This window comes from Lissotriton vulgaris, chromosome 10, assembly GCF_964263255.1.
Source record: "Lissotriton vulgaris chromosome 10, aLisVul1.2, whole genome shotgun sequence".
In the NCBI taxonomy this organism is placed as follows: Eukaryota; Metazoa; Chordata; class Amphibia; order Caudata; family Salamandridae; genus Lissotriton; species Lissotriton vulgaris.
Window position 1 is genome coordinate 559019384 of NC_141698.1, and position 25760 is coordinate 559045143.

Consider the following 25760-nt stretch of genomic DNA (forward strand, 5'->3'; position numbering starts at 1 on the left):
GGACTGCTTGAACGTTATCAGTCTCAGGTGGTGTGTAGTATTTGAACTGCATCACATGGCACTTCATTCCTATACAATACTTGCTCAGCAGTATTAAATGAAGTTGGCTAAGTGTGACTTAAGGCATGTAAAATACCATTTCAAGATGGTGGCCTAGTTATTACATCTCAAGAGCTGTCTTCCTGCCTGTGCCAATATTGGTTTCATGCATGTCTATAGTTTCATGTGTTTCTTAGTGTGCACTTCTGCATGTCATTCTTCTGTTTCTATGCACATCGCTTCTCAATGTTAGTCTCTCACTCAGTTGTTGTCTGTGAGAGCTCCACTCATTCCCTTTTGCACTGGGCTGGCTGCTGCTGTCTATCTGGAAAAGTGGGAGCTGCCGGGAAATGAACAAAGTTAGATTAATGCATGTTCCCCTTACTGGTAAGAGTCCAGGGAAGGGGCACTGTCTAAGCAATGCGCACTTTTATGGCAGCATCGATGTATGCTGCCCTATATTTTTACAGTATACACACAACATCTGAACACATTGAGCTATATAGTACTAACATGACACGTTTGTATGTGCTGCATTGTGAACAGCCAGCAGTGATCTGTACAGTGCATAACATATTGAATCTTCAGTTCTGTGCACACTGCATCTATTTGCTGGTAGGCCATAGACACACATTAAATTGAACTAAAAAAAGAACTTCATATACACTAGAGTAGACCATACAGCGGAGGCCACCTAGTCTGTCTGGATAGCTGTAACAAAAGATCTATCTACTATTGAGAGAGTATGCGAAAGACCACTATCACAATAAAACTGGTAAATTGAGGGCAATATAATTAGAAAGTATTCACTCATTCATTCTAAATGACCGGCTAAAGATTGTTTTCTTCAACTCAAGCATATCCTACTGGCATTTGCATCACGTTTAATAACCTATTGGAACTATCTTAATGGGGCTGCAACTTGTGACCTGGTGATTCCACACACATTTCTACAATTCCACACATATTTCTACAACAAACATTCAAACCATTTAGATAGCTTATTGTGATCACACAAAGACACTTTCTGCTGGTGTCTTAATCCACCACACTTTTTTTTCATCGTGCTTAGAATCTGTCATTATATATCTATTTGCTGCTGTGATTATTATCAGTGCATAAGATTTTTATTTTTAAATCCCCTCTGTTTTGAATATTTGGACCTTCAATTTTTCAATTGTTCTTTTACAAATGTTATCTGAGCTCTTGAGCAATATGTTTTCCTGTCTTTTGGGTCAGGTAGGGTTCCTCAGTTGACTAAAGCAGCTACTGTAGAGTTGTTTAAAATATGGAAGGCCCATTCAGCCCTTAATCCTTCTGACATTGATATATGAGTAGCATTTAGATGGGTAACAGTAAGGCATATCAATATCACCCAGATACAATTGAGTTTTTTTATTGTGCTATAGAATAATACAACTGAATAATTACCCCTGCCCTGTTTCAATTTTGACTCACTTTTTTTAGTGAGCCCCATCTTTTGAGTACACTGGTCTACTAGATGTAAAAACAGGGCATCCTGGCACCCAGTAAAGCTATACATTTATCCATATATACAACAATCTCTCTAGTAGGTTCATGCGCATTAAATTATTAATCATTATGTAAGCCCATCCCAATAGAAGGAACGATTTGGCTTAAAAATAACTCAGACCATACGCTCAATTTTGCATGTTGGAAGAAGATTTTCTAAACATGGTTGTTGTGCTAATTAATATCACAAACGACTATGATAAATAATGATACAGCTATAGTTAAGCAGACCTCACAAAATAGGAAAACGCACAAATAATTGCACCACTATCTTATTTTAAGTTGACAATATAGTTTCCTATATAAAAATCAATGTGACTTTTTTGGGTTAGTGCTCAATAGTGTACACACTGGAGTGATGCAAAAATAACTGTGTACATTTGTATAACCAAATCTAAGTATATGGTAAAAGACAAGTGACTATAAGAGGTTTTGGCATAGAGGAATGAAGTCCAATTTAGGCACTAACAGTTCTATCCATTCTGATGTTACGTTCAACTGTTGTATTTGATTAGAGGCCTGATTACGAGTTTGGCGGTGTGGCTCCAGGTCCGCCCTGCTGCAGCACCGCCAACCCCGCAAGTCGGGCCACCCGCCAGATTATGAGTTTCCTCCTGTCTGGCAGGCTTTTTTTGGCGTTTCCACAGTGGTGGCTCTAAAAATGGGCACTGCAATGGGAACGCCCAAAAAAGTTCCCACACAGCATGGACTGAAAAGTCAGTGGTGTGCAGTAACTAGGGTGCATGCACACAGGGGGCACCTGATTCATACATTTCTTTTTCATTATTGCAATGTTCTTATGATTTCTCTTATTTTAAGTTGCTTCTGTTCTTTTTGCGAGTCGTAGTAGGAGACAGCCCAATGTCAGACAGCTCAAGTCTCATGTTACAATGTTTTCAATTTGTCCTAATATTTATGTTATATCAAGTAAGAAAAGTGAATGTTTCTTCACACTTTACCTGCCATGTGCTTTTACATATGTGCTGCTTTTGTCTGTAGGGTTCCCCATGGAAGGAGCTGTAGTGGTTACATACGACCATATGAGCTCTAATCGCACTGTCACCATGGGTCTGCAAAGTGGCACTGACCTGATAAACATGACCGTTGGTGTAGAGCGGCTTTCCCTAGAGTCTCCCCAGTCACAGATTACAGTGAAGTTGCTACACAACCTAGAGGAGCTGAAGAAGCATGGCATCCCGTTCTCTGCCGAAGGAGTCTGCTATTATCAGGTAAGGATGTTCTATTTTTCTAATGTATTTCTGACTACGGGCCAAATTTCGAATTTGACGATCTATAATACTGCCGTGGAGGGGATGTGGCAGTCCGGGAACGATGCACCAGTGGTCCGACCTCTGTATTACAAGTACAGCAGTCAGACCTCCATGGGACCGCCGCAACCACCAGGCATCTGCAATCCCCGGTCTGAGCGCCGCAATATGCTTGGTGGTGCTGCTGCAGCACCGCCAAGCATATTACGAGTTTCCTCACCACCTCCAGGCTCATGGCGGGTCTCACGCCATGAAAATGATGGCGGTCCCCCTGTTCCATCAGGGACTAGGGATGCATGCAGGGGGCACATGGTGTCCCCCCTGTCTGCATGCACCAATATTTCCATCACGGCATGGACTTTACAGTCCATGCCGTGCTGGAACAAGCTGTGCTGGCCCATGACGCTGACTTTCTAAGCCTCTCCATTGAGACTTTTAAAGGCAGCGCTTTGGGCCTGACAACGCAGTTCTGCCATTCCAGATTGCAATTTGTAATCCGGCGGATGGGCAACTTTGGTAGTGTGGGAGTGTGGCGGTAGCCTGGCGCCCTGCTTCCACACACATAAGTTGTAATCAGGCCCAAAGGCATGTGTAGACTGAAAGCAAGAAATTGCCCTCAAAAGTGTCCCAAGCCTGCATTTTACTGCACAGATGCAGTGTACAGACAGAGTACATCCCTTTCTAGAAGGAGTTGGTGTTTTTTTTTTATTGGATTGAAATAAAAAGTTTTAAGCCAGGAGGACTGTTTTTAGGCAGCAGTAAATAGTGTATGTGATTATAGAAAAATGTGGAGGCTGCTCTGCAATGGTTGCTTTATGCGTGGATGAGTTGGAAAACCCTCCATTTTCTGATTCTATGCGTATTATGATCATATATATTTGTATTTATTATTTATTGCTTGGTACAGTTTTGTTTAAAGAAAATTCACAGAATAGTTGCATAAACATGTATTTGGATTTTTTTATTAATATAAACTTAAAAATATACATATCATATATGATGATAGTGAACTACTCTCCTTGTAAAATGGTAATATCGGTTTTCAGTTTTATTTATTTTTATTATTTTTTCAGGGGACAGTTTTTTTATGTAACTCACTACTTTCTCCTTTCATGAAAGATCAAACAAGCAGGAAAGTTTTGTGCAGTAAGTCCCAATCCAGTTGCTGTTATTTAAGAAGGAAATGATGCAGTAACTGCCTCGCTAAAGGGCCTTGACCTGCAATTGTGAATGTGTACTTTTGCTATTGGCTATTGGGTGAGCTAATAATTTTCTTTATGTACTTCAAGAATTCGAGCAAAAGGATTATTGTTGGTGTAAAGGCTGGAGTGGACCAGGAGAAGTTTAAAGGTGAAGTGCAGAAGAAGACCATTGGCAGCTCAACAGAGGTATCCCTGTTGCTGCACCATGATATTGCTTCTATGATGGGCACGGTACCATCAGCAATAAAGGTTAGTTGACCCTGTAAGGTCTGTATTAGTGAGCTGCCATAATATCACAGTGCTCTCAGCCCCCCAATTCTGATTACACAATACAGCTCTTATCTTGACTGAAGTATAACTTTCTTGGGTTCACCTCAATTACTTAAAAAATGGGTACTGGGCTATGTCACACTGCACAACATTTGATACCGGTTTGTAGGTTTTTTCGCTGCGAACTATCTAATTTAAGGTAAAAATCTCAGAGTTGATCCCTATTGCGCTACTTAATGGCAACTAGACATAGAAGGAGGGGCATAACGAGTTAAATATTGCACATTAGATGACGTCTCATTACACAAACATACCTGCGTGCATTTAAGTGACTGCAAGAAAGCCAGTTCAGGCTATACCAGGGCAATGAGGGGTGACTGGGCCATGAACATTAAAGTGGTTCATCTTAGGTGGCCAGAGGCCTCCACCCTGTGGGAATGATTCTGGAGACCAAGTACCCCTTTTAGCATTTGACTCTCAGGATAGTGAGACAGATCAGTCCAAGGCTTAGATCTACCCAGAGCCCCTTACCCTGTCATTCCCATGGCGGTATTCTAAAAACGAGCACCGCAATGGGAATGCTAAAAACCCGTCATGCACGGCATGGACTGAAGTCAATGGCGTGCAGTAACTAGGGTGCATGCACACAGGGGGGTACATGTTGTGCCTCCCTGCATGCACCACAGGGCACAAAGACACAAGGGGGACCTGTAGGACCCCCTTTTTAGGTCTCGCCTGTCGATGCGCATGCGCATCGAGCAAGCGAGAGTATTGCGACTTATCCACTCTTTATCTACACTGCAAGGAATCGTGGCGATTCCTTGCAGTGCCCGTGACTTTTAAGGTCAATGCGCATGCGCATTGAGCTTATGCGCATGCGCATTGACCTTAAAAGCGCGTGCGCGTGCACGTCCGTCTTTGTTTACCCGCTCCGCCCCCTCCCGCCATGTCGCATTTCTCCTCCCCCTCCCCTCTCTTCCTTCCGTCTAACGCCGTCTAACTTCCTTCCGCGTAACACCGCCGCAACGGTCACATCCTGCCGTGTCGCACCTCTCCCCTCTCCGCCCCCTCCCCTGCCCGCCCCCTCCCCTGCCCGCCGTGTTACGGTGAAAGGCTTGTTTTTGGTTTGTATATTTTAACCCGCTCCGCCCCCTCCCCTTCCCTCCGTGTCGCATTTCTCCTCCCCCCTCCCCTCTCTTCCGTCCGTCCGTCTTGTTTTCTTTCTCTCCTGCCTCTCCTCGCCAATGTCTTTCTACTTGTAACCCCATTCCATCACTCGCCTCACTCTTCCCTTGTCACCCCACTCTCTCCCTTGCTCCTCTCATTTGCTTTGCTTCCCCACCATGTCCTCTGACGTGTGCCTTCCCCTCCCCTCCCCTCCCCCGCGGCTCACCCCACCTCTTCTCGTTTTCCCCTCGCCCTCCCCCTCCTCCCTCAGCCATCGCTCCCATCTCTCTTTGATCTGAGTGAAACTATTAATGGGGTCTCTTAAAGAAATGCACAGGATTCTCTGGCAGCAGTATATTTTAAATTGTACACCAAAATTCATCAAGTTGTATACTGGTAGGGTCTCTTTGTAACAAATCTCTTGTTGAGTAGGTATCTGATGTCTGCACTGTGAGCTCACTAATAGAATACATCTGTTAGTTTCTGATGAGCTACAAATAGCTGCAGGAAGTGGGACGAGCTGGGAGTTGTAGTTCGCCCTGCGTGTTGGTTAGCTGTACCTCATGCTTTCCCTGCGCTGATGCTACCCAGCTTCCACTAGCAATACGGACATTAGCAGTGGAATCTTTGTACACGTGTTGTCCATGATGCTTGTTGATGCCCCTATATCTGACTCGTGAGTATGGAATAAGCTGTTGGTGTGGCACTCAGGTTCTCAAATGAGCACAAACCAGAAGGTCACAGTTTTGAGAGTGGCAGTAGCTAGGAGAAACAAGAACTTTGTGCAGTTGACACGGGCAGTAATTTTGATTTATGGGTACATGTAACTTGGATAGTTTTGTTGTACATGCCCTAGGAAAGACTTACATAACATTGGTATACACTTGCCTCCCCTACTCTCCTCCCCCCTCCTCCTCTCCTCCCCTGCCTGCCTGCCGCTAGGCCGTGCCTCCCCTACTCTCCTCCCCCCTCCTCCTCCTACTCTCCTCCCCTGCCTGCCTGCCGTGTCGCACCTCTCCCCTCTCCGCCCCCTCCCCTGCCCGCCGTGTTACGGTGAAAGGCTTGTTAGATATAAGGAGACATTTGGGAACTTTCTGTGTTGATGATAATGTTTATGATTTACTGTTGTTTTTCTCACTTTAATTATTCAGTTGCGATGTGGTGTTCACTGAGTATTACAACCTGCAGTTTGGAATAAGTTAGCTTGGCTTTGTCCATTTTTAAAGGAAAACTGAAGACTTGCACGTTTTTTCTTTTAAATATTTTTTTCATGTTGGCAGGTTAATGTGCACTTAAAGCAAATGGCTTGGCTTCCAAATATGAACGGAAAAGGGTCTATTTATGATTGTGTTTGTGGCGTTCACAAATTGAGTGCACTGTCCTTGACTTGGCTGCCGACTGAGGAATGCTTTTACATTTCAAAGGTGTTTGTACGCTGCCTTGAAGTATGCTGGGCTGAAGAGCGGCAGCAACATAAAGATGGCATTGCCACTTATCCAGGCACATTGTACTGCAATTGAATAGAAAATAGAGTTCGTTTTCAATTTTTTGGATTTCTTCACAATATTTGACATTTTTTTTCTTCTTTTCCACCGGAGGTAGGTTAAAAAAATAAAGCATTGGCAAAACCATTATACCTCTCACCCAGCAGTTTTGTCATCCTTATTGTGAGTATTAACAAAGGGTGCGGCTTCTGATCCGTAGTGCAGGCTATTATCCTTAAGCGTTGAGGGATCTGTCTCTCCTAAGCGAAGGTATCTGTTTCTCCTCCCCCCTCCCCTCTCTTCCCTCCGTCACTGTCGTCTCCCTCCCCTTGATCTTAGGGATCTGCCCCTGGGAGTTACGTCCTCGGCCCTCTAGTGCTGGTTGCCTCCCGTCCGTCTTTGTTTACCCGCTCCGCCCCCTCCCCTTCCCGCCGTGTCGCATTTCTCCTCCCCCCTCCCCTCTCTTCCCTCCGTCACTGTCGTCTCCCTCCCCTTGATCTTAGGGATCTGCCCCTGGGAGTTACGTCCTCGGCCCTCTAGTGCTGGTTGCCTCCCCCTAATATTACGGATCTGTTCTCAAGTGTTGCTATTTTGTTGAAATGTGCATTGCATTTTACATGCATTGACTCACAGCTGCATTCTTTAAACAACCATCGTCCCTTCTTAATGTCAGGGATCTGCTCCTGCGTTTTATGTCTTCTGCCTCTAGGCACTAGCTGTGTCCTCTTAATGTTAGGGACCTGCCCATAAGTGTCACACCAACTGCCTTCGAGTGCTGACTGTCTTCCCTTAGTGTCGGGGCTCTGCCCTTAAATGTCACGTCATGTGCCCCATTGTGACGGCTGTCTCCCCTTATTGTGAGGAGTCTGCTCTTAAGCCTTGCTAACATTTCACTTGTGCATTGCAATTTCTATGCATTAACTCACAGCTGTAATCGTTGATTGATTGAAAATTGATTGTAATCGTTGTATCTCCGCTTCATGTTAGGAATCTGCCCCTACGTGTTACTGACTGTTCTTTGGAGCACCATGTCCCTCAGTGCTAAGACCTCATCGCCTTAGAAAGGCCTTCGCACCTTTCTCCCACACTCTCTCCCATCCTGCCTGCTCTCTCCCATCGGGCCACCACCCTCACCCTCACTCACCCTCACTCACCCTCAACCCCTCACCCTCACCCCCTCAACCCCTCACCCCCTCACCCTCACTCGCCCTCACCCTCAACCCCTCACCCCCTCACCCTCAACCCCTCACCCTCACTCACCCTCAACCCCTCACCCTCACTCACTCACCCTCAACTCCTCACCCTCACTCACCCTCACTCTCACTCACCCTCACTCACCCTCAACCCCTCACTCACCCTCACTCACCCTCACTCACCCTCACTCACCCTCACCCTCACTCACCCTCACCCTCAACCCCTCACTCACCCTCACTCACCCTCACCCTCACTCACCCTCAACCCCTCACCCTCACCCACCCTCAACCCCTCACCCACCCTCAACCCCTCACCCTCACTCACCCTCAACCCCTCACTCACCCTCACTCACCCTCAACCCCTCACTCACCCTCACTCACCCTCAACCCCTCACTCACCCTCAACCCCTCACTCACCCTCACTCACCCTCACCCTCAACCCCTCAGCCTCACCCTCACTCACCCTCAACCCCTCACCCTCACTCACCCTCACTCACCCTCAACCTCATGCTAAAGATTTACAAAAAAAACCATAAACAATTCTAAAAGCACTAACTCTAATGCTGCGAGACCTATTGCATTTCTAATGCTTGTTTCTCTCTGCAAGGATTTTCATGGAGGAGGAACCGCCAATAAAACCATGGTGGAGAGCAAACTCCTACTATGCTTGGCGGGTCCACAGCGGTCCCACCAAGCATACTGATGCCTCCTAACCGCTTCAGCACTGCCAGGGAACTGCCCTTCCCTGGCAGTGGGGCAAAGGCGGCCTGACTGCCCTAATCATAATAGGGTGGTCAGGAGACCACCGCCACCATGCCCCCACAAGTCTGGAGGCCCGTGGACTTCTTAGAGCCCTAAGTGTCTACGTTTTGACCCTTTTATGTTTTTCGGGTCATCCTGTTATACTAAAATGGGGGTGCTAGAGACTACAACTCACAAACCAAATTCCGTGGAGGTGTACAGTGATGAGGCTGCAATTGGCTGTCTCAGTTCACAGCAGAGGTCTAAAACTAAAAGGTCTAAAAAGTGAAAATGTTGAGTTTTCATGGGCTGAACGTATATCTCTACAGTGATATAATGCAAACATGCATTTATTGTGTCTGACGTTACTGCACTCCGATCAGAGTCCTGTTAGATATTCAATCAGGGGTTTGTAAAGAGTGCTACTCACCCGTCGGGGTCTCAAGGCGCTGCCTTGATAATATGATCAATTTAGGTGCACAGTCGCTTTCTCTGTTGTGCTTTCTCTGCATTCCAATTTCTGTAGTTGAGCTCACAAACTTTTACTCTACATGTTTTTCTTTCAGTTTGTACCCATCACTCTTTCCTATCACTCTCTGTCTCTCGCTCTCTGATATCTACACATCTACCGAATTCTAAATCAGTCCCCACATTTTTCACATTTCACAATAGAATGCTCATGCTATCATTGCAGAATCGGTCATGGTTCGGTCTGCAATGAAGGTCACGAGCAGTACTATTTACTGTCTGTTAGCCAGACATGTGATTTCAAAAACACATGGAGTAAGTAAGTACCCAACGACCCGCAGTTGAACTGTAGTTTTGTGAAGTTTATGAAGGTGGTGGAAAATATAAGTTGAATCTCATTTAATAATGATTGTCAAAAGAAGTATCAATTTTAAGATTTTAAGTGGGAAATCTGAAACAGAATATATATAATTGTATTTATGCAGATGCAATTTTATGCTTACAGTGAGAAATGTATTGTGTATAGATGTAATTTTAAATGGTCGTATTGCAATGGTTTTAATCAACTATGCAAATAAAATGTACTTACTTACTTACATGGAGTAGGCTGTGGGCCAGTTACAGCTTGTGAACGGATGGCTTTGATGTCCATCTAAATTTTCTCCACTTGTCTCCTTATTCATGTGTCTGCCCCATCCAGAAGCATTTCGGCCTCACAATGTTCTGACTGATTGGTTTGTAGTCTTCCACTTCTGACATTGCTTGCAGTCAATGAACTATTATTTTCTTTCCGGTTAAACACTCTATTGAAATGCATTTTATTTCTTGCTGTCTCCCCTTATGCTGTTTTCCCCTTCATTTTACACCACCCTTCCCTCCTTGTTGCTTCCACTTTCTCCTACTCCTCCATTGCTCTCCTTCGACTCCCCATTGGGCACCCCTTTCTGGCACCCTTCCCAAACGTCATTTTATTGGCAACGCCAATAGGTATGACTGCCTTATTGGCTTATTTCTAACGAATATGCTTTTCCTAATGTTCAACACGTGCAATTTCACCCCAAATTCTCGCTCACTGCCTCCAATTTAAACTGTTTTTGAAAGTTTTCTGTCCACAGCAGTAGACTTGCTCCCCTGTAAGTTATCTCAATTTTCTCTCCATCTCTTTGTACACCCCCACCCATTAGTCATGCCATATTGCCTCTTGATGTTGCATCTTCCTGCTATTAGCACAATTATCTTATACATGATTCACTTCATGCATGTGCATGTGTTTATTTGGTCTCCCCGTGTGATGCTTCCCCTTTCACATCCTTCTGCCCAGCTTCCGCTCCATGTTGTATCCCCACCCTCCATGCTCGTCCTATGCTTCCCCATGCCATCACAGCCCACTGACTTTTTGTTAATATTTGTCTTGTTCCTCCTCTGATCTGGCCCCCAAGCTTCAACCTGGCACCCACTTCCTGTCCCTATACCATTTCCATTTATTGGCAGAGGCATGAAGGATTACTGCACCTACTTCTTTTGCCTATGCTTGTTTCTAACATACATGATTCCCTCATTGTTAGTAGCGTGCGCTTTTACCCCAAACCCTTTTTTGCCTCCACATGTGAAACTGTCCCCTCGCAGGTTTCATCCACTTCGGTAAACCTGCCACCGCATAGATTTTTTCCTCATTCTCCTATCACCCCCACCTGTTAGTCATGCCACATTGCCTCTTACTTATATAGTGCCTTCTCGCCATTATGCGACTTAAAGCGCTATAGATGGACGAAATGCATGAGTGGTGTGAAAAGTAAGAGAAAAGCAAAAGAGAGAGAAGGGGTTGAGAAAAGGGAGACTGGAATAAGTTTGTTTTTTGTACTTTATAGATCACTACAAGCCATTTTAGAGGTACTTTAGAGCACTTAATGGTAGAGATCAAAACCTAGAGCTGTTGCTTATAATCGCTTATACCGACATAAGACTGCCTCAGGTTACTTCTCAGTCCTCTTTTTCAGCTTTTTCACATCAATGTAAGTTAATATCTCTCTTCCTCTCTTTCTCGTGCATCTCGCTTTCTCTGTTGTGCTTTCTCTGCATTCAAAGTTCTCTAGCTGAGCTCACAATCTTTTACTCTACATGTTTCTCTTTCAGTTTGTCACTGTCTCCGTGCCACATTCTTCCCTGCACTCGCTCCTGTCACTCTCTGTCTCTGCCTTTCGCTCTCTGATGGCCACACTGTCTAGTTTTCACCTCTATTATAGTGTGTTATAGACAGGGCCTATGGAATTATGCAGCAAAAAAGGCCACATTATGTGACAGGGCTCAGTAACTTATGTGCTAAGAAAAAGCTAATTATGTGGCATAATGCAGCACATTTCATAAGAGTGTTACTTAATTTTTTTGTCCTTTTTAAACTTAGTAACACTATATGGGCATTGGTTGCATCTCATTAGTTTAAGAAAATTGTGATAATACTTTATTCGATATATTCATACCATAAAAGTACATACATTTCCAGACATAAAAAATTACTTAGAATTATTATTCTGGCATCTCATTAGTACCAGCTTAACACCCACATATAGAAATAAGCAACAGAAAGGTGACCAGACCAGCTTTGCAAAGAGCCCTGCCATGGGCGGCAACACGTGTCGCTGCATTTTTAGTAACTTTTGCCCTGTTTGAGCTCGAAAGTATTTTTTTTGTTAAAGTCTGCAGAATATGCAGCAGATGATGGTTTATGTGCCAATTAAATAATTATGTAACAATCACCGCAAATTCGCATAATTCCAGTGGCCTTGATTATAGAGTTTGATGAGTGCGACCACAGTTCTTTATCCACTGAGGGGTGCGCGCAGACTCTCTAGACTGGTATGTGTATTGCCTCACTTGTGGTAAGCGCATATAGTACCACTTGGTATGTGTTGATGAGCCATGAAAGCTATCGATCTGTGGTGGGTTAGGGTTTAGTGCAATGGTTCCCAAGCTTTTTAGAACCATGACCCACTTTTTAAAACGACAAACTTTAGCGACCTACCTACCTTTAATGGGCATGGGCGTTTTTTAATGTAACTGAATCAACAATTGATAGCGCATTGTCATTTCCAAACAATATATTTTCCTGTCAAATGGCCACTAACTTTGCACAGACACAGCTTTACTGATAAAGCTGCACAGCACTCAAATGGTGTGGGTAAATCGAGTTCATTGAATATTTATCATTTTTGGGTCGCCAAGTAAAGTGTCTTTTTTTTTTTTTTTTTTTTTTTTGGGCGGTGAATAATATATATTCATTCAAAAACTTTATTTTGGTTAGTTTTAACCATAAAAGCACATAGAAATACATGTACAGTTTTTAAATAGTTCATTGGTATTTTTTTTTTAAAATATATTTTATTTTATATTTCAAAAAGCACACATTTCAAAAAAAGAATACAACATTTTGCTCCTACATTTGTTCGTCTCACAATATAACCAAATAAATTTTGAATTGAAACTATTTAAACAATTTACCCACCAAGAGGGGAGGCCAAGACAACATGTATCATATTATATAACAAACACAGTTGTAAATCAACAACAAAATAAATCATCCTATTCCTGTTCTCCATTTCTCCAAAGGTCCCCATATCTTAATACCACGCGCTCTCCCACTCCTACCCTTCCTTGCATATATGTATTTCTCTAGATTATGTATAGCAATAAGATTTGATAACCATGTTTGCAGGGTCGGGGGATTCTTGTCTAACCATACCCTGGCTAGCATTAATCTAAAGACAGCCGCTGCCATGAACACGAACATTGCATCGCCTGGATCCAAATACGCATTTCCTACGTCCACACCCAGCATGATTAAGCCTACGGTGAGAGTTAACCTTATCTTTAATGAGTTGGTTAAAAAAATTTCGACATCCTTAATTAATGTATATAATTGAGGACATGTAGCAAACATGTGGACAATATCTGCCTCAGTAGAATTGCACCTGGGGCATGTAGTACCCTCAGTGCCCCCCCACTTCGCGATCCTGGCTGGAGTGTAATATAGCGAAAATAGCGTTTTGTAGTGTTGGGATTGCAAAGGGGCAGAACATAGTATAGACCGGCCTAGCTCCAGTGATTCGTTAAATGATTCAGGTGTAGCCTCTATCCTTTCCCCCCATTTGGCCCTATGCTTGTCTAAATCTCCGGTCTATTTTTTGTCAGTGCAGCATATATTAACCTGATGGAGTATTCCTCCCCCGTAGTTAGCCCTTCCATCAGCTCAGTTGGGTGAAAGCCCAGTGGCCCTCCTTGTTTATTCCTGAGAAAACTCCTAATCTGAAGATACTTAAAGAAGTCCCTTCTGTTTATTTTATATGTTTTAATCAATTCCTCAAATTGTATTATACCCTCTGATTTAACTAAATCCCCGATTTGATGTATCCCTTTACCCTCCCATTCCGCCATTAATGAATCAGAAAAAATTTCTTCAGGGAAGGATTTATTTTTATAGACTTTGGTGTACCTATTAAATCTGCCCATACCAGTCCTTTTTAAAAAAGTGCTCCAGATTTTAAGTGCTGCCCTTAGAGTCTTATATGTCTGCCTTCTGAGGTAACCCAAATCCGTATAATACAGGAATCCGTTGACAGTATTTTGTCCTAGTATCATTGTATAGGCTTCATTTGACATGTTAATGGTCTTTGATACCCCACCGCCTCCTCCAATTAATCCCTGCATGTACTGGAGAGCAGCAGCCAAAAAGTATAATCTAAAATCTGGTGCACCCCACCCCCTCTATCCCTTGGCAAGGTGATAAATTTATAAGCCCTACGGGTTTTTCCTCTTGCCCAGATAAATCTGTTAGCCAGACTCTCCAACCTATTGAACCATTTGTTCTCAAAGATCAAAGGTATTGACCTGAATAAATACAAAAATTTAGGCAGGACCATCATTTTCAACACATTTGTGGATCCGACCAAAGAAAGATGTAAATTACTTATCCTTTCCAGATCTTTTTTAACCTTCGCAAGCAATGGTTCCATATTGCGCTCTACTAGTTCCTCCAATTTTACAGATATATCAATCCCTAAGTAAGTTGCATTACTGACCACCCTGCTATCTATACTTGATGCAAACCTATTCAGAATGATCTGGGTTTTAGTTTTATTTAGTCTGTATCCTGAGATCAGCCCAAACTCATGCGCTTCTGCCTCTACTCCAACCATGGCTATATCCGGATTTGGAGTCAATATAGCCACGTCGTCAGCATAGGCAAGAGTTTTCACAGTGCAACCATTGAATGACATAGGTTGAATAACACGGTTTCCCTCTAGTTTACGTAATAATGGCTCTATGTACAGAGCGAACAGCAGTGGAGAAGACTGGCAACCCTGACGAGTCCCCCGTTGTACATGTACTAGATCCGAGTGCCCTCCATTTACTCTGATTTTAACCACCGGGTCTCTGTATAGAGCTTGCATAGCTCGTATGTAACCTGAGCCAATACCACACCACTTCATAGTTTCCCATAGATATTCCCAGGCGACCTTATCGAAAGCCTTCTCGGCGTCTAAAAACAGTGCTGAAATAGGGTCGCCTGTGACTTCTGCAACGTCGATCATAGTAATCAACGTCCTAATATGCTGAGTGGTACCCTTCCCGGGTATAAAACCATGTTGTGATGGGCTCACCAAATGTTCAATACATCCTGCTAATCTCTTTGCCAACATCTTAGAATATACCTTGCTATCTGAATTCATCAATGTAATGGGTCTATAGGATCCAGGAAAGGTTGCGGGCTTCCCTTTTTTAGCAATAACAATTAAATCTGCCCCCCGCCAAGAATCTGGTGATAGCCCTCCTTGCTGTACATATACCATAACCTCAAACATATAAATCAGCAAACAGTCACGGAATACTTTATAAAATTCAACCGGAATTTGATCAGGTCCGGTTGCCTTTCCTGATGGTAAGCTGTTTAATGCATCAATAAATTCCTCCAGACCTAAGGTAGAGTCTAACATTTCACCTTCTTCTTTTGTGACAGAGGGTGAGCGCACACCTCTAAGATAATTCCTAACTTCCACTATACCCTCTGTGTCACCCTGTGTATACAATTTTTCGTAAAAGCCTCTAAAAACCTCTCTTATCTCATCTGAGCCTGTAACAATAACACCCATTGGATCTAATATCTCTTTTATTTCTGCATCCGCCCTTTGCTGTCTAACTTTAACCGCAAGTATGTGGCCCACCTTCTCACTACATTCATATAACTCTTCTTTCTTAGCCAAGTATTTTTCAGCAGACCTTTTCGAGAGACTTTCTATCGCGTCCGCCTTTAGTGCTACTATAGTTAATAATATATTTTCCAAGCTGGATTTAGATCTTACTGCAGCAACTAGTTTTCCTTCTTCGATGATCAGCTTTTGCCGAATAGTTTCGTTCCTTAACCTCTCTTTCTTACGTCTGGTCAACACGTAACTTAGTGTTTCTCCTCTGACACCTGCTTTAAAACAATCCCACGTTTGCCCTACTGAGGCAGTTCCATGATTAATCTCCCAAAATAACCTAATCCACTCTTCCATATGTTTCCTATATTCAAGGTCTTGGAGCAGACTCCTCTCAAACGTCCATGTGGACCTCTTACTCTGCACTTGCGAGACCTTAACTGACAGTATTAATGGACTATGGTCGGATATAGTTCTTGGTTGCTTCTCAATCTGTGTCTTCAAGACCAAGGACCTAGAAACTAAAAAATAATCTAATCTCACCAGCACCTGATGAGGTGCCGAAAAAAAGGCGCTGCCATCAACCAATGGGTGTTGCATTATCCAGGGATCTGCCAGAAGATTATTTTTAACCATATTAGTAATGGCCCTGTTTACTTTTTTCTTTCTACCATTATACACTGCGCCTGTACTCATAAATGAGCTTGTAGGGTCATGCATGTTAAAATCACCACAGCAGATTATTGGTTCGGGCCACTGTGCTAGTTCTATATCTAAAAACTCCCATATCTCCGAATCGTCCTCAGTGGAACCATATATGTTTACTAATGTGACATTGAACCCTTTAACATTTAGTTCCGCCATAACCCATCTCCCCCAACGGTCCTCTTTCTTTCTTTTAACAGTCACTTCTCTTCTTCTCCCCAGGATAACTACTCCTCTTGTCCTAGATCCTTGCCTACTGGCCGCAAGTACATCAAAGCCCAATTGGTTCATTAAATAAATCTGCTTTTCCTCTATATGCGTTTCTTGTAAACATGCTAGATCTACTTGTAGATTTCTTAGATACGCTGCTACATTTGCCCTCTTCCTTGGATCATTCAAGCCACATACATTTAAGGAGACAAACTTGCATGACATTTTGTATTGAAAAACGGGCCAACTCTTCCTAACCCAGCTATCTCTTTCGGCTTCCCCCCCCCCCTCTTTCATTGTTCCTCCCTCCTGCTTTACTCAAAAATTTAAACAACAAACAAAATGTGTAATCAATGTGTGCTAACTGCCCTATCAGAACCATACATTTCGGCTGCTTTTTGCTTTCCCTTCCCCCCCACCTCCCCTGATTATCCCCCCCTCCCCCCCCCCCCCTACAGGCAAATAGGTCAATAATGACCTATATGTGGACGCTTCCTGGTTGAGTTAGTCGCACCCCTCTCCCATCTTCTCAAATGTGCCCCCCCTTTTTCCAAAAAAGAACCTTTATCCCTCAGTGACCCTCTTTCTTCGCCCTTTCCAAATCCTGAATAAACTCCTGCGCTTTCACTTCTGATATAAACATCCTGACCTTGCCCTTTGTAACCACTTTCAACCTGGCAGGGAATAGCAGATATGCTTCTGATCCAAGAGCCTGAAACTCCGAGATCAGTCTTCTGCGCCTCCACCTCCTCTCTACTGTCACATGGCAGAAGTCAGGTCTCGTAAAAAATGTAACACCCTCGACCGATCTTTTGCTATCTGGTCTGGCTTTCTGGATGAGTTCCTCTCGGAGTAGGAAGTTCCCAACGTACACTAATATTGCTCGGGGGAGTGGTGTTTTCGACCCTCCTTCAGCTCCGTATATCTTCCGCTGGACAAAGGGGAATCTATGCGCTCTCTGGACCTCTGCCTCCCACTGCCACTGGGACTCAGGGAATGCCCCCCTAATAACTTGATCACAAAACCCCTTGGATCTTGCCCTTCAAGCCCTTCCGCCACTCCCAAAATGCGAACATTGTTCCGCCTTTGGCGATTTTCGAAATCTTCCATCTTCCAGAGAATATCATCTGCCTTCTTCTCTTGTTGTACTTTAAATTCGCTAAAACTGCAAAAGTCATCCTCCATCTTGCCCGTTCTCTCCTCGACCTCGGAGACTCTCCCCGCCAGACCTTCATATAGTTTGTTAGTCTTTCTAAGCGTCGTTTGGATTTTCCTAAAATCTTGCCTTGTTTTCCGACTTGTAGATCTTGCTTCTGCTTGTATTTGCTTCAGCATATTAAATACTCTTCCAAATGCGTCTCCCTGATTCAGACCTGTTTCTGACTCTTCTTGGTATGTCTGTGATGTAGCTGAATAGTCCCAGTCCAGCTTCCTCTCAGCCCCCCTTGTAGGTGACCTCTCGTGCCTATGCCGCCTTGTCTGTTTCTTTTTTAATGTAGACTCCTTATCAATATCAGTTTCTGAGGAGGTAGAGGCTGTCCATGAATCGTCCTCCTCATCGTCTTCATCCTCCTCCTTCTCCGCCTCTTCTTCCTCCTCCTCTAGATCTGAACCCTTCCCCTCATGTTGAGCTGAGTCGGACTCCTCGTCGACTGAAAAAAAGCGGTCCCCCTCCAATGAGCATATATCCTCCTTCTCTTTGGGGTGACCGAGTATTGACTTTTCATGCACCAAACTAACTGCACTTCCCCATGTGGGATTGGGGGATTTAGCCATTAGCTCTGCTTCCACCTGCATGATCGCTTACATCACATCGTCGGCATTCTCATGGACTCTTGGCCCTCCTGCCTCTTTTTGTACTTTTTTATCATTATCATTATCATTTTCATTAGCCTCGTTGTTCTTGTCTTCAAGCAACCCCCTCTGAGGCATCTCTCTTGCTTGTTCCCTTTCAGTACTTTCAGTACTTGCCCTAACCCTCTGTCCCGCATTCCCAGCTGTTACCTCCTGTTTCTTACTGCTGGCGTCCTGCTCATGTCTGAAAGAAGACTCCGCTGCTGGTTGCTTGGCAACTGCTGACTCGGCGTCTCTCACGTTCCGAACTCCTGCTTCTGCCGCTGCTGCTGCGTCCTCGAGGACGTTCCTTTGCCTTACACCGGGATCGGACTCTTGTTCTGTAACGCCGGTGGCTCCTGGGCTCCTGCTGGTTGATCCGCCGTCTGTGCAACCAGGGCGGGTGAATGATTCAGGTAGGGTGGGCTGCCTGAGAGGGGTCGCTTTGTTTTTACTTTTGAGAATCGCCGCCTTCTCATTTGTTTTGACGCGCTCGTCCCCCAGTGGTTTTCCTTTCATGTCCGTTTTTCGTTTAATGGGCGGCACAGTCACTTTCTTTATCGCGCCTGGATTCTTGGCTGGTACCTGTGATTTCAGCGTGGCGGGTGTCTCCGACGCAGCCAGATTTGAATTGTTCGGTTCAATTTCAGTGTCTTCCTTGCTTTTCTTTTTATCGATCTTTGTAGGTCTTGGCGGCATTTTAACAGGAATCGTACTGCTCCAACCCTTAAGGCCTAGCGCTGCAATACTAGCCGTATGCTTAGCTAGATTGATTTTAAAAACTCCAAGGTTCCACTTTAGGCTTCTTGCCCACCTGCCGAGTTCAGCTGCCACTGCGTCTCCAAGGTCTCTGAGATAGCTGGCGTTTGTTGGTACCGTTTTTTGAAAAAGTACGTTTTCCAGCATCACAGCATCCCAACCTTGTGTATACAGGCAGAGTCAATAACGGTACTTTTCAACTTTAACCGGGGAAGACTAACGCTCCGTTAAACAATATTCATCAACCCAGATGGGAGAGAGGCTCTGGTGCGACTCTTCACCTCAACCCACCCGCGGCCATCTTGCCTCCCAAGTAAAGTGTCTTGATGTGTTTTGATCCTATTAAGATCTGTTTCCAGAGCACGTCAGAATTAAAAAGAAAATGTGTTTCATATTATTTTTTACTGTTGAATGCATACAGTTTATTTACAGGTATTTACATGTTGTTTTTGTTGTTGTTGTGTGTTGCAAAACACTACATCATAAGCCTTTTCTTTCATACTCCCTGTACACCAGCAAGATAGTCACATAATTCACTCTAAAAACTCTTCTCACTTGCCAGTCCCATGTTAAAAGAAGAAGCAGCAGAAGAAACTGCCTGACATCTAATTTTGTCTGTAAAGCACCAAAATGTGACAAGATAAACTTAGAATTTAAAGGACTCTTTATTTATTTCTCGGACTTTCCCGGCCATCGAAAATCGGCTCACACATTTTGGAAAACTCTAGTTTAGTATATTGTTTGATGCTGTGGAATGGTGTATGTTTTGTGTGGAAACAGGTGCTGTTGTAAGCAGGGTGATCACACAATATTCCTGAGCAATGTGCTGTAGGATGTGTTCTGTGGCATGCTGTTTCAATGTGTGTTTGTATATGGTTGGTGCTGTTGAGAGCACAATGATACCAGCTGTAAGGTGTATCAGTGCTGTGTTGGGTGTTTTTCTCTGATGTGCATATTGGTTGTATATGGCTGGTGCTGTTGTAGAGATGATTCACCCATCTGTATGGAGTTTTAATGTTGTTTTTGATGTACTTACAGTAAGTATTCTGTACGAAGTGCAGTCTAAAGACGTCTTTGAATAGTGTATGTATTATTTGTTAGTGGTTGCTGCCTCTGCGGGCACATAGATACCTCACAGTATGGCGTATCAGTGCTGTGTTGGATGAAGTTATAGTATTGCGTCTAAGGTTGTGTTGGTAGTGGTGTATGTTTTTTAGTTGGGGTTAGTGCTGTTGTGAGATCTTGATACCAAGCTGTTCAAACTATATGAGTTGTGAAGCATGAGTTCTGCCTTATGCGTGTTGTCAATTGCTGTGTATGTTGGTAAGTGATTCTGCTAGCATGGTGAAATATAATCCTATGGCTGTGTTAGATGCCTGTAAGGTGTTCTGCTGAATGCAAGTGCTTGTTACAATCCATTGCTTTCTTGAATACCATGAACCCCGAACCCTGAAACAGGTGTTTTTATATCGAGTAGGTTACTGGAGGTTACTAGCAGGGCTGGACTGGGAACTCAAAGTAGCCCTGGCAATTTTGTGGGCCAAGCCCATGGGAGGGGGATGTTGGGGGTGCACGTGTGGAACACTGCTGCTTTTGTTACTGGGGCTGATATTGCAGAACTGCTGTAAAGCCGGCTCCCATTAGGAATACCGGCCCCCACTGCTGCAAAACCGGCCTGAGTCTTCCAGGGAAATAACCCGATGCCCAGTACAGCCAGTCTGGCCCTGGTCTCTGGCATACACACTGTCAGCATTAGTGGGTGCAACTGGTGCCGGTGCACCAACCACCTAGCTTTCTTTTTTTTTTGTTATATATTTTTATTGGGAATCAAGATACATCACAAAGATAAAATACATTATTGAATTGATCCGGACATATAAACAACAATTGATCAACAAGTTCATTAAATAAATACTTAGATCCGATAATAGAAAAGTACATAAAACCTCCGATGGTCAGTTATAAAATGCCTAATTCATCTTATTAGCAATTCAAATTTCGAGTACCTTAAAAATAAACCATTACATAAAACATATATTGTGCAAAGTAAAAACTCATTCATTTGCAGCATTAGTCTGCCTCCAATTAGTAACAAGGGCCCAAAACCTTCTTCCAAAGTCCCGAATTTTCACCCCCTTTCGCTCATATAGACAAGTCTCAATATTATGTATTCCAAGAAGCCTAGATAGCGACATTTGAAAAGATGGTGCCACAACATCCTTCCAACCTGCTGATATCAAAATCCTAAGCACAGCCACAGATATAAACGCCAAAGCTTCTTCCTCTTTGCCCAGATTTAGATTAGAGTCAGTGCCCAAGATCATCAGGGTAGGGGATAGATCGATCTTGTGACCTAGCAGCCCCTCCCAAAATGTTTCGATCTCATTCTTCACTGGGGTCAGGAGTCTGCAATTGAAATACATATGCAATAAGTCTGCTTGTCCACCCCCACATCTTGGGCAAGTATCATCTGCTCTAACCCCCCATGCAAATAATTTCGCCGGTGTATAGTACAGATTAAACACCGTTTTATAGTGCTGGGCTCTTAAGTTTGTGGCTCTAAATATCTTTGTATTCAATACCAGAGCCAAGTCACGGTCTACATTTGGGTTTCCGAGTTTCCTAGTCCATGCTACCTCAGTCTTGTCAACATCGTCGTGGATCTCTAGAATAAGGATGTTATATATGGATTTAATTTTTTTGCACCCACTAGTAAATGCGTCCAAAAGGGGGCTATTACCTGTGGATGGCGGTTTGGTTTAATAACCTTCAAGGAATGAGCCAATTGGGCATATACAAACCAATGATTATCTGGGATTCCAAAGTCCTTTTGTAAAGCCTCAAAGCTTATAATCCCATCTCCATCCATTAACTCCCGTAGAGTCTTAATTCCCATCCCACTCCAAACTTTTAGGGTCCTCTCTGCACCTAATCTTGAAAAAAGGCTAGAATTACAGGTATGAATATATGAATTTATTTTGGGGATATTACACAGATTTCTACAGGACTTCCATACCCTCCAAACACTGTAAATAATCTTATATTTCGCGTTTTTATAAAATCTTCGATCTACTTCACAGAGCATTATGCCCTTCGCCTTTCTTCCTAACAATAGCTCATATATTGAGGGGGGCTGGTGAGCTTCAGGACTTAAATTATTATAGGAGGGACCTGGCTGGAAGAGTACAGTCATTTGAGTTAAAAGGCATGTCCAATGGTATAATCTTAAATTGGGTAGAGCCAGTCCCCCCTTTCTTTTGGGAGAGACAGGAGGTTTGTTGACCGCCTTACCTTTCCATATTTCCAAATAAATTTAATAAACATAGATTCTAGATTCAACATTATTTTTTCCTCCACAAATAGTGGTATGGCCCGGAAGAGATAAAATATCTTAGGGAACATTGTCATCTTGACCGCATTTATCCTTCCAATCAATTAAAGATGCAGTCCATCCCATCTTCTCAAATCAGTCTCTATTGATTTAATAAGCTGTACATAATTTCCTTCCACTATTTTCTCAACTGCAGCATTAATTGTCACCCCAAGTATACTGCTGCATCCACATATCTTTAATCTGATTTAGCTATATTTTTTGTGCAGATAATCTGGGTCTTTGCTTCATTCAGTAAATACCCCGAGCTAGCACCGAAATGGTTTTGTCAATTCAGACAGAGTTACCATTGCCTGCTGGGGATCAGAAGAAAATACAGCCAGATCGTCTGCATAGGCTAATATTTTGTTTTCAAAGCCATTAATAATCACTGGCTTTAACCTAGGGCACCCCAATATAGCCTGAATAAGAGGATCAATATATAGGGAGAACTACTCCTGTACTCCTGACCCCAGTGAAGAATGAGATCGAAAAATGTTGGGAGGGGCTGCTAGGTCACAAGATCGATCTATCCCCTACCCTGATGATCTTGGGCACTGACTCCAATCTAAATCTGGGTAAAGAGGAAGAAGCTTTGGCGTTTATATCTGTGGCTGTGCTTAGGATTTTGATATCAGCAGGTTGGAAGGATGTTGTGGCACCATCTTTTCAAATGTCGCTATCTAGGCTTCTTGGGAGCACGGTCATCCTTGACGAGTTCCCCTTTTTATAGAAAACCTATCCAATTTCTCGCCCATGACCGTGACTCTGGCAATAGGATCTTGATACATCGCTCTCAGCGCTCTAATAGTTTTCTGCCCAAATCCTCTTCCTACCAGAATGTCCCAGAGAAAGCTCCAGACCACACGGTTGAAAGCTTTCTCTGCGTCGAGCAGGATCATGGCCATCTCGTCTCCCGTGGCAGCATGGGCGTCGAATAGAGCTATTGCTCTGCTGGTATGATCCGTCGTGCCACGGCCGGGGACAAACCCATGCTGCCAAGGAGAGACAAGGCCACCAATAATCCTGCCCAATCTCGAGGCCCATATCTTAGAGTACAACTTGGTGTCAGAGTTGATTAGAGAAATTGGTCTATAAGACCCCGGATTCTCACTAGGTTTCTCTTTTTCATGAAACATAATGATGTTTGTCTCTTTCCACGAATCCGGGGTCTGCCCAGTACATACAATCCCATTAAAAAGGTCTACTAACAAAGCTATGATTTCTGATTCGATGCACTCATAAACGTCCAGGGGGATGCCGTCAGGACCGGCGGCCTTCCCTAGCTTTCAGGGTACGAAGGGGTGCCATTTCTGCTTGGGCTGAAGGCAGAGCATACAGGTGAAGCATAACATGTGAAACGAGCAGCATGAAGAAATGTTTGTGTCACCAGCAAGTTTAAGGGGATAATAATAATAGCGCAATAACTCTGATAGTAAATGCACTTGCTGGCGAGATCCATATTTTTTCATGGTTTTGACACATCAGGAAGTAGCAAAGAGGCTTAATGTGCCTGCTGCAAAGCACAACGTGTAACACGCAGATCGCAGGTTAACATTTTTGTAGATAACTCAGTGGGTTAACACTTTTGTCACAGAGATCCTTCTGTTATTTGCAGTTCATAAGTTACAATCCTTTCTAAAATAGAACACTGAGCTATGACCTAGCTTCAAAAAGTTGCATGCATACTGCAAACCTTATTGTTTTTTTTTCTCAATCTTCCGTTATTCCAATGTTGTAAAAAAGGGTTTGTTTCAGTAGTAATGAATCGAAATTTGCCTTGCGGATGTAACGGTAAGTTTCAATTCTATTAAGGACACGGAGGCGAGGATTATGCTTTCTATTCTTCTCTGTTTTATTACATACAAAAACTCACAGCAGCCCAGAAAGCACTTATTCAAACAATAAATGTAAACACAAGCTCATGAGATATCAAGTAAACTACAATTTCCATGAGTCCATCAACAATCCATAACGTAGTCGTTCCACTCTTTCCATGTAGGCTAGATATGCAGTCCCTCTTTACTGTTCTCCCTCTTTCTTCGCGCAGGTTACGCTCACTCATCACTGGTCTTGTTTTGAACCATCATTGCCTGGCAAAAAAACACAACAGCATAAGCGTTGTAAAGGAAACCATGCCGACAGCAAAAGCATCAATATCATCAAGCATGAAAAATCCACAGTGTTCAAGAATCAGATCGAAAACCATTTACTTACTACCGTACGGGTGGGTTCTTCCAAGAAGATATCCGGGAGGGATAATCCTCGCCTCCGTGTCCTTAATAGAATTGAAACTTAACGTTACATCCGCTAGGCAAATTTCGATTCTATGGCAGGACCGGAGGCTCAGATTATGCTAGTTCAAAGCTTACTTACCACCAACTGGGCTATATCTAACACCGGTTTAAAGTAGAACCTCTTAAAGGTGGAATCCGAGGACCAATCCGCAGCGCGCAGTAAATCCTCAAGACGAGCACCCGCAGAAAAAGCCTTAGAGGCCATAGCTCCTCTGGCTGAATGCGCTCCGAAACGCTTAGTATCGATGCCTGCTTCCTGCATGACCCAACGCACCCACCTCGCAATAGTGGGGGAGGAGACTGCTTTGTGTGGTTTTCGCAAGGCAATCAGCAATTGTCTTTCGCCCGGCGGGCGAAGTTCCAGAGTCATCTCTTCATAGGCTTTCAGACATTGCACTACACACAGCTTGGGAACGTCCACAAAAGCTGGATACGATATAGTTCGTGACGCAGATTTTGTGCGACGCCCCACCATAAAGGTGACCCCGTCCGGGGAGAAAACTCTTGCCGAGACATCCAGGGCACGGACATCCGACACCCTACGGCATGACACCAAACACAAAAGCATGGCCAGTTTAGCTGAAAGCTCTTTTAAAGACAAATATTTATTCGGTTGCCAGGACAAGAAGAGATTAAGGACCACATTAACATCCCAGAGGACTGAGTACCGAGGCTCCGGAGGCAGTGAAAGACGAATGCCTATCAAGAGCCTACAAACAAAAGGGTGCTCACCCACCGGTGCCCCGTCCACCGGATGATGGCCTGCCGAAATTGCTGAGCGCAGCGCATTGATAGTTCGGTATGCTAGGCCTTTGGTCACCAAATCTGCCAGAAAGTTCAGGATAGGAACGATTCCTGCGACCAAGGGATCCAGATCCCTTCGAAGACACCAACGCATCCACCTAGTCCGAGCGCATCTGTAGCGCTTCGCCGTACTGTTTGCCCAGGCCTTGGACAAAAGTCCCTCAGCCGTCCTCGAAAGGCAACCAGCGTCGCCGGAAAGCCTCCATGCCATGAGGCGGAGAGAACC

The 25760-nt window shown here is 43.9% G+C and overlaps 1 protein-coding gene across 1 annotated transcript in view; it reads left to right on the forward strand.

Moving 5' to 3' along the window:
- The window catches only part of APOLTP (apolipoprotein lipid transfer particle homolog), a 1141779-nt gene that overhangs the window by 588158 nt on the left and 527861 nt on the right, over nt 1–25760 (forward strand). Inside the window, exons 37-38 of the mRNA XM_086941409.1 lie at nt 2572–2801; nt 4130–4291. Coding sequence (XP_086797535.1) covers nt 2572–2801; nt 4130–4291 — 392 coding nt within the window. The remainder of the gene's footprint in view (nt 1–2571; nt 2802–4129; nt 4292–25760) is intronic.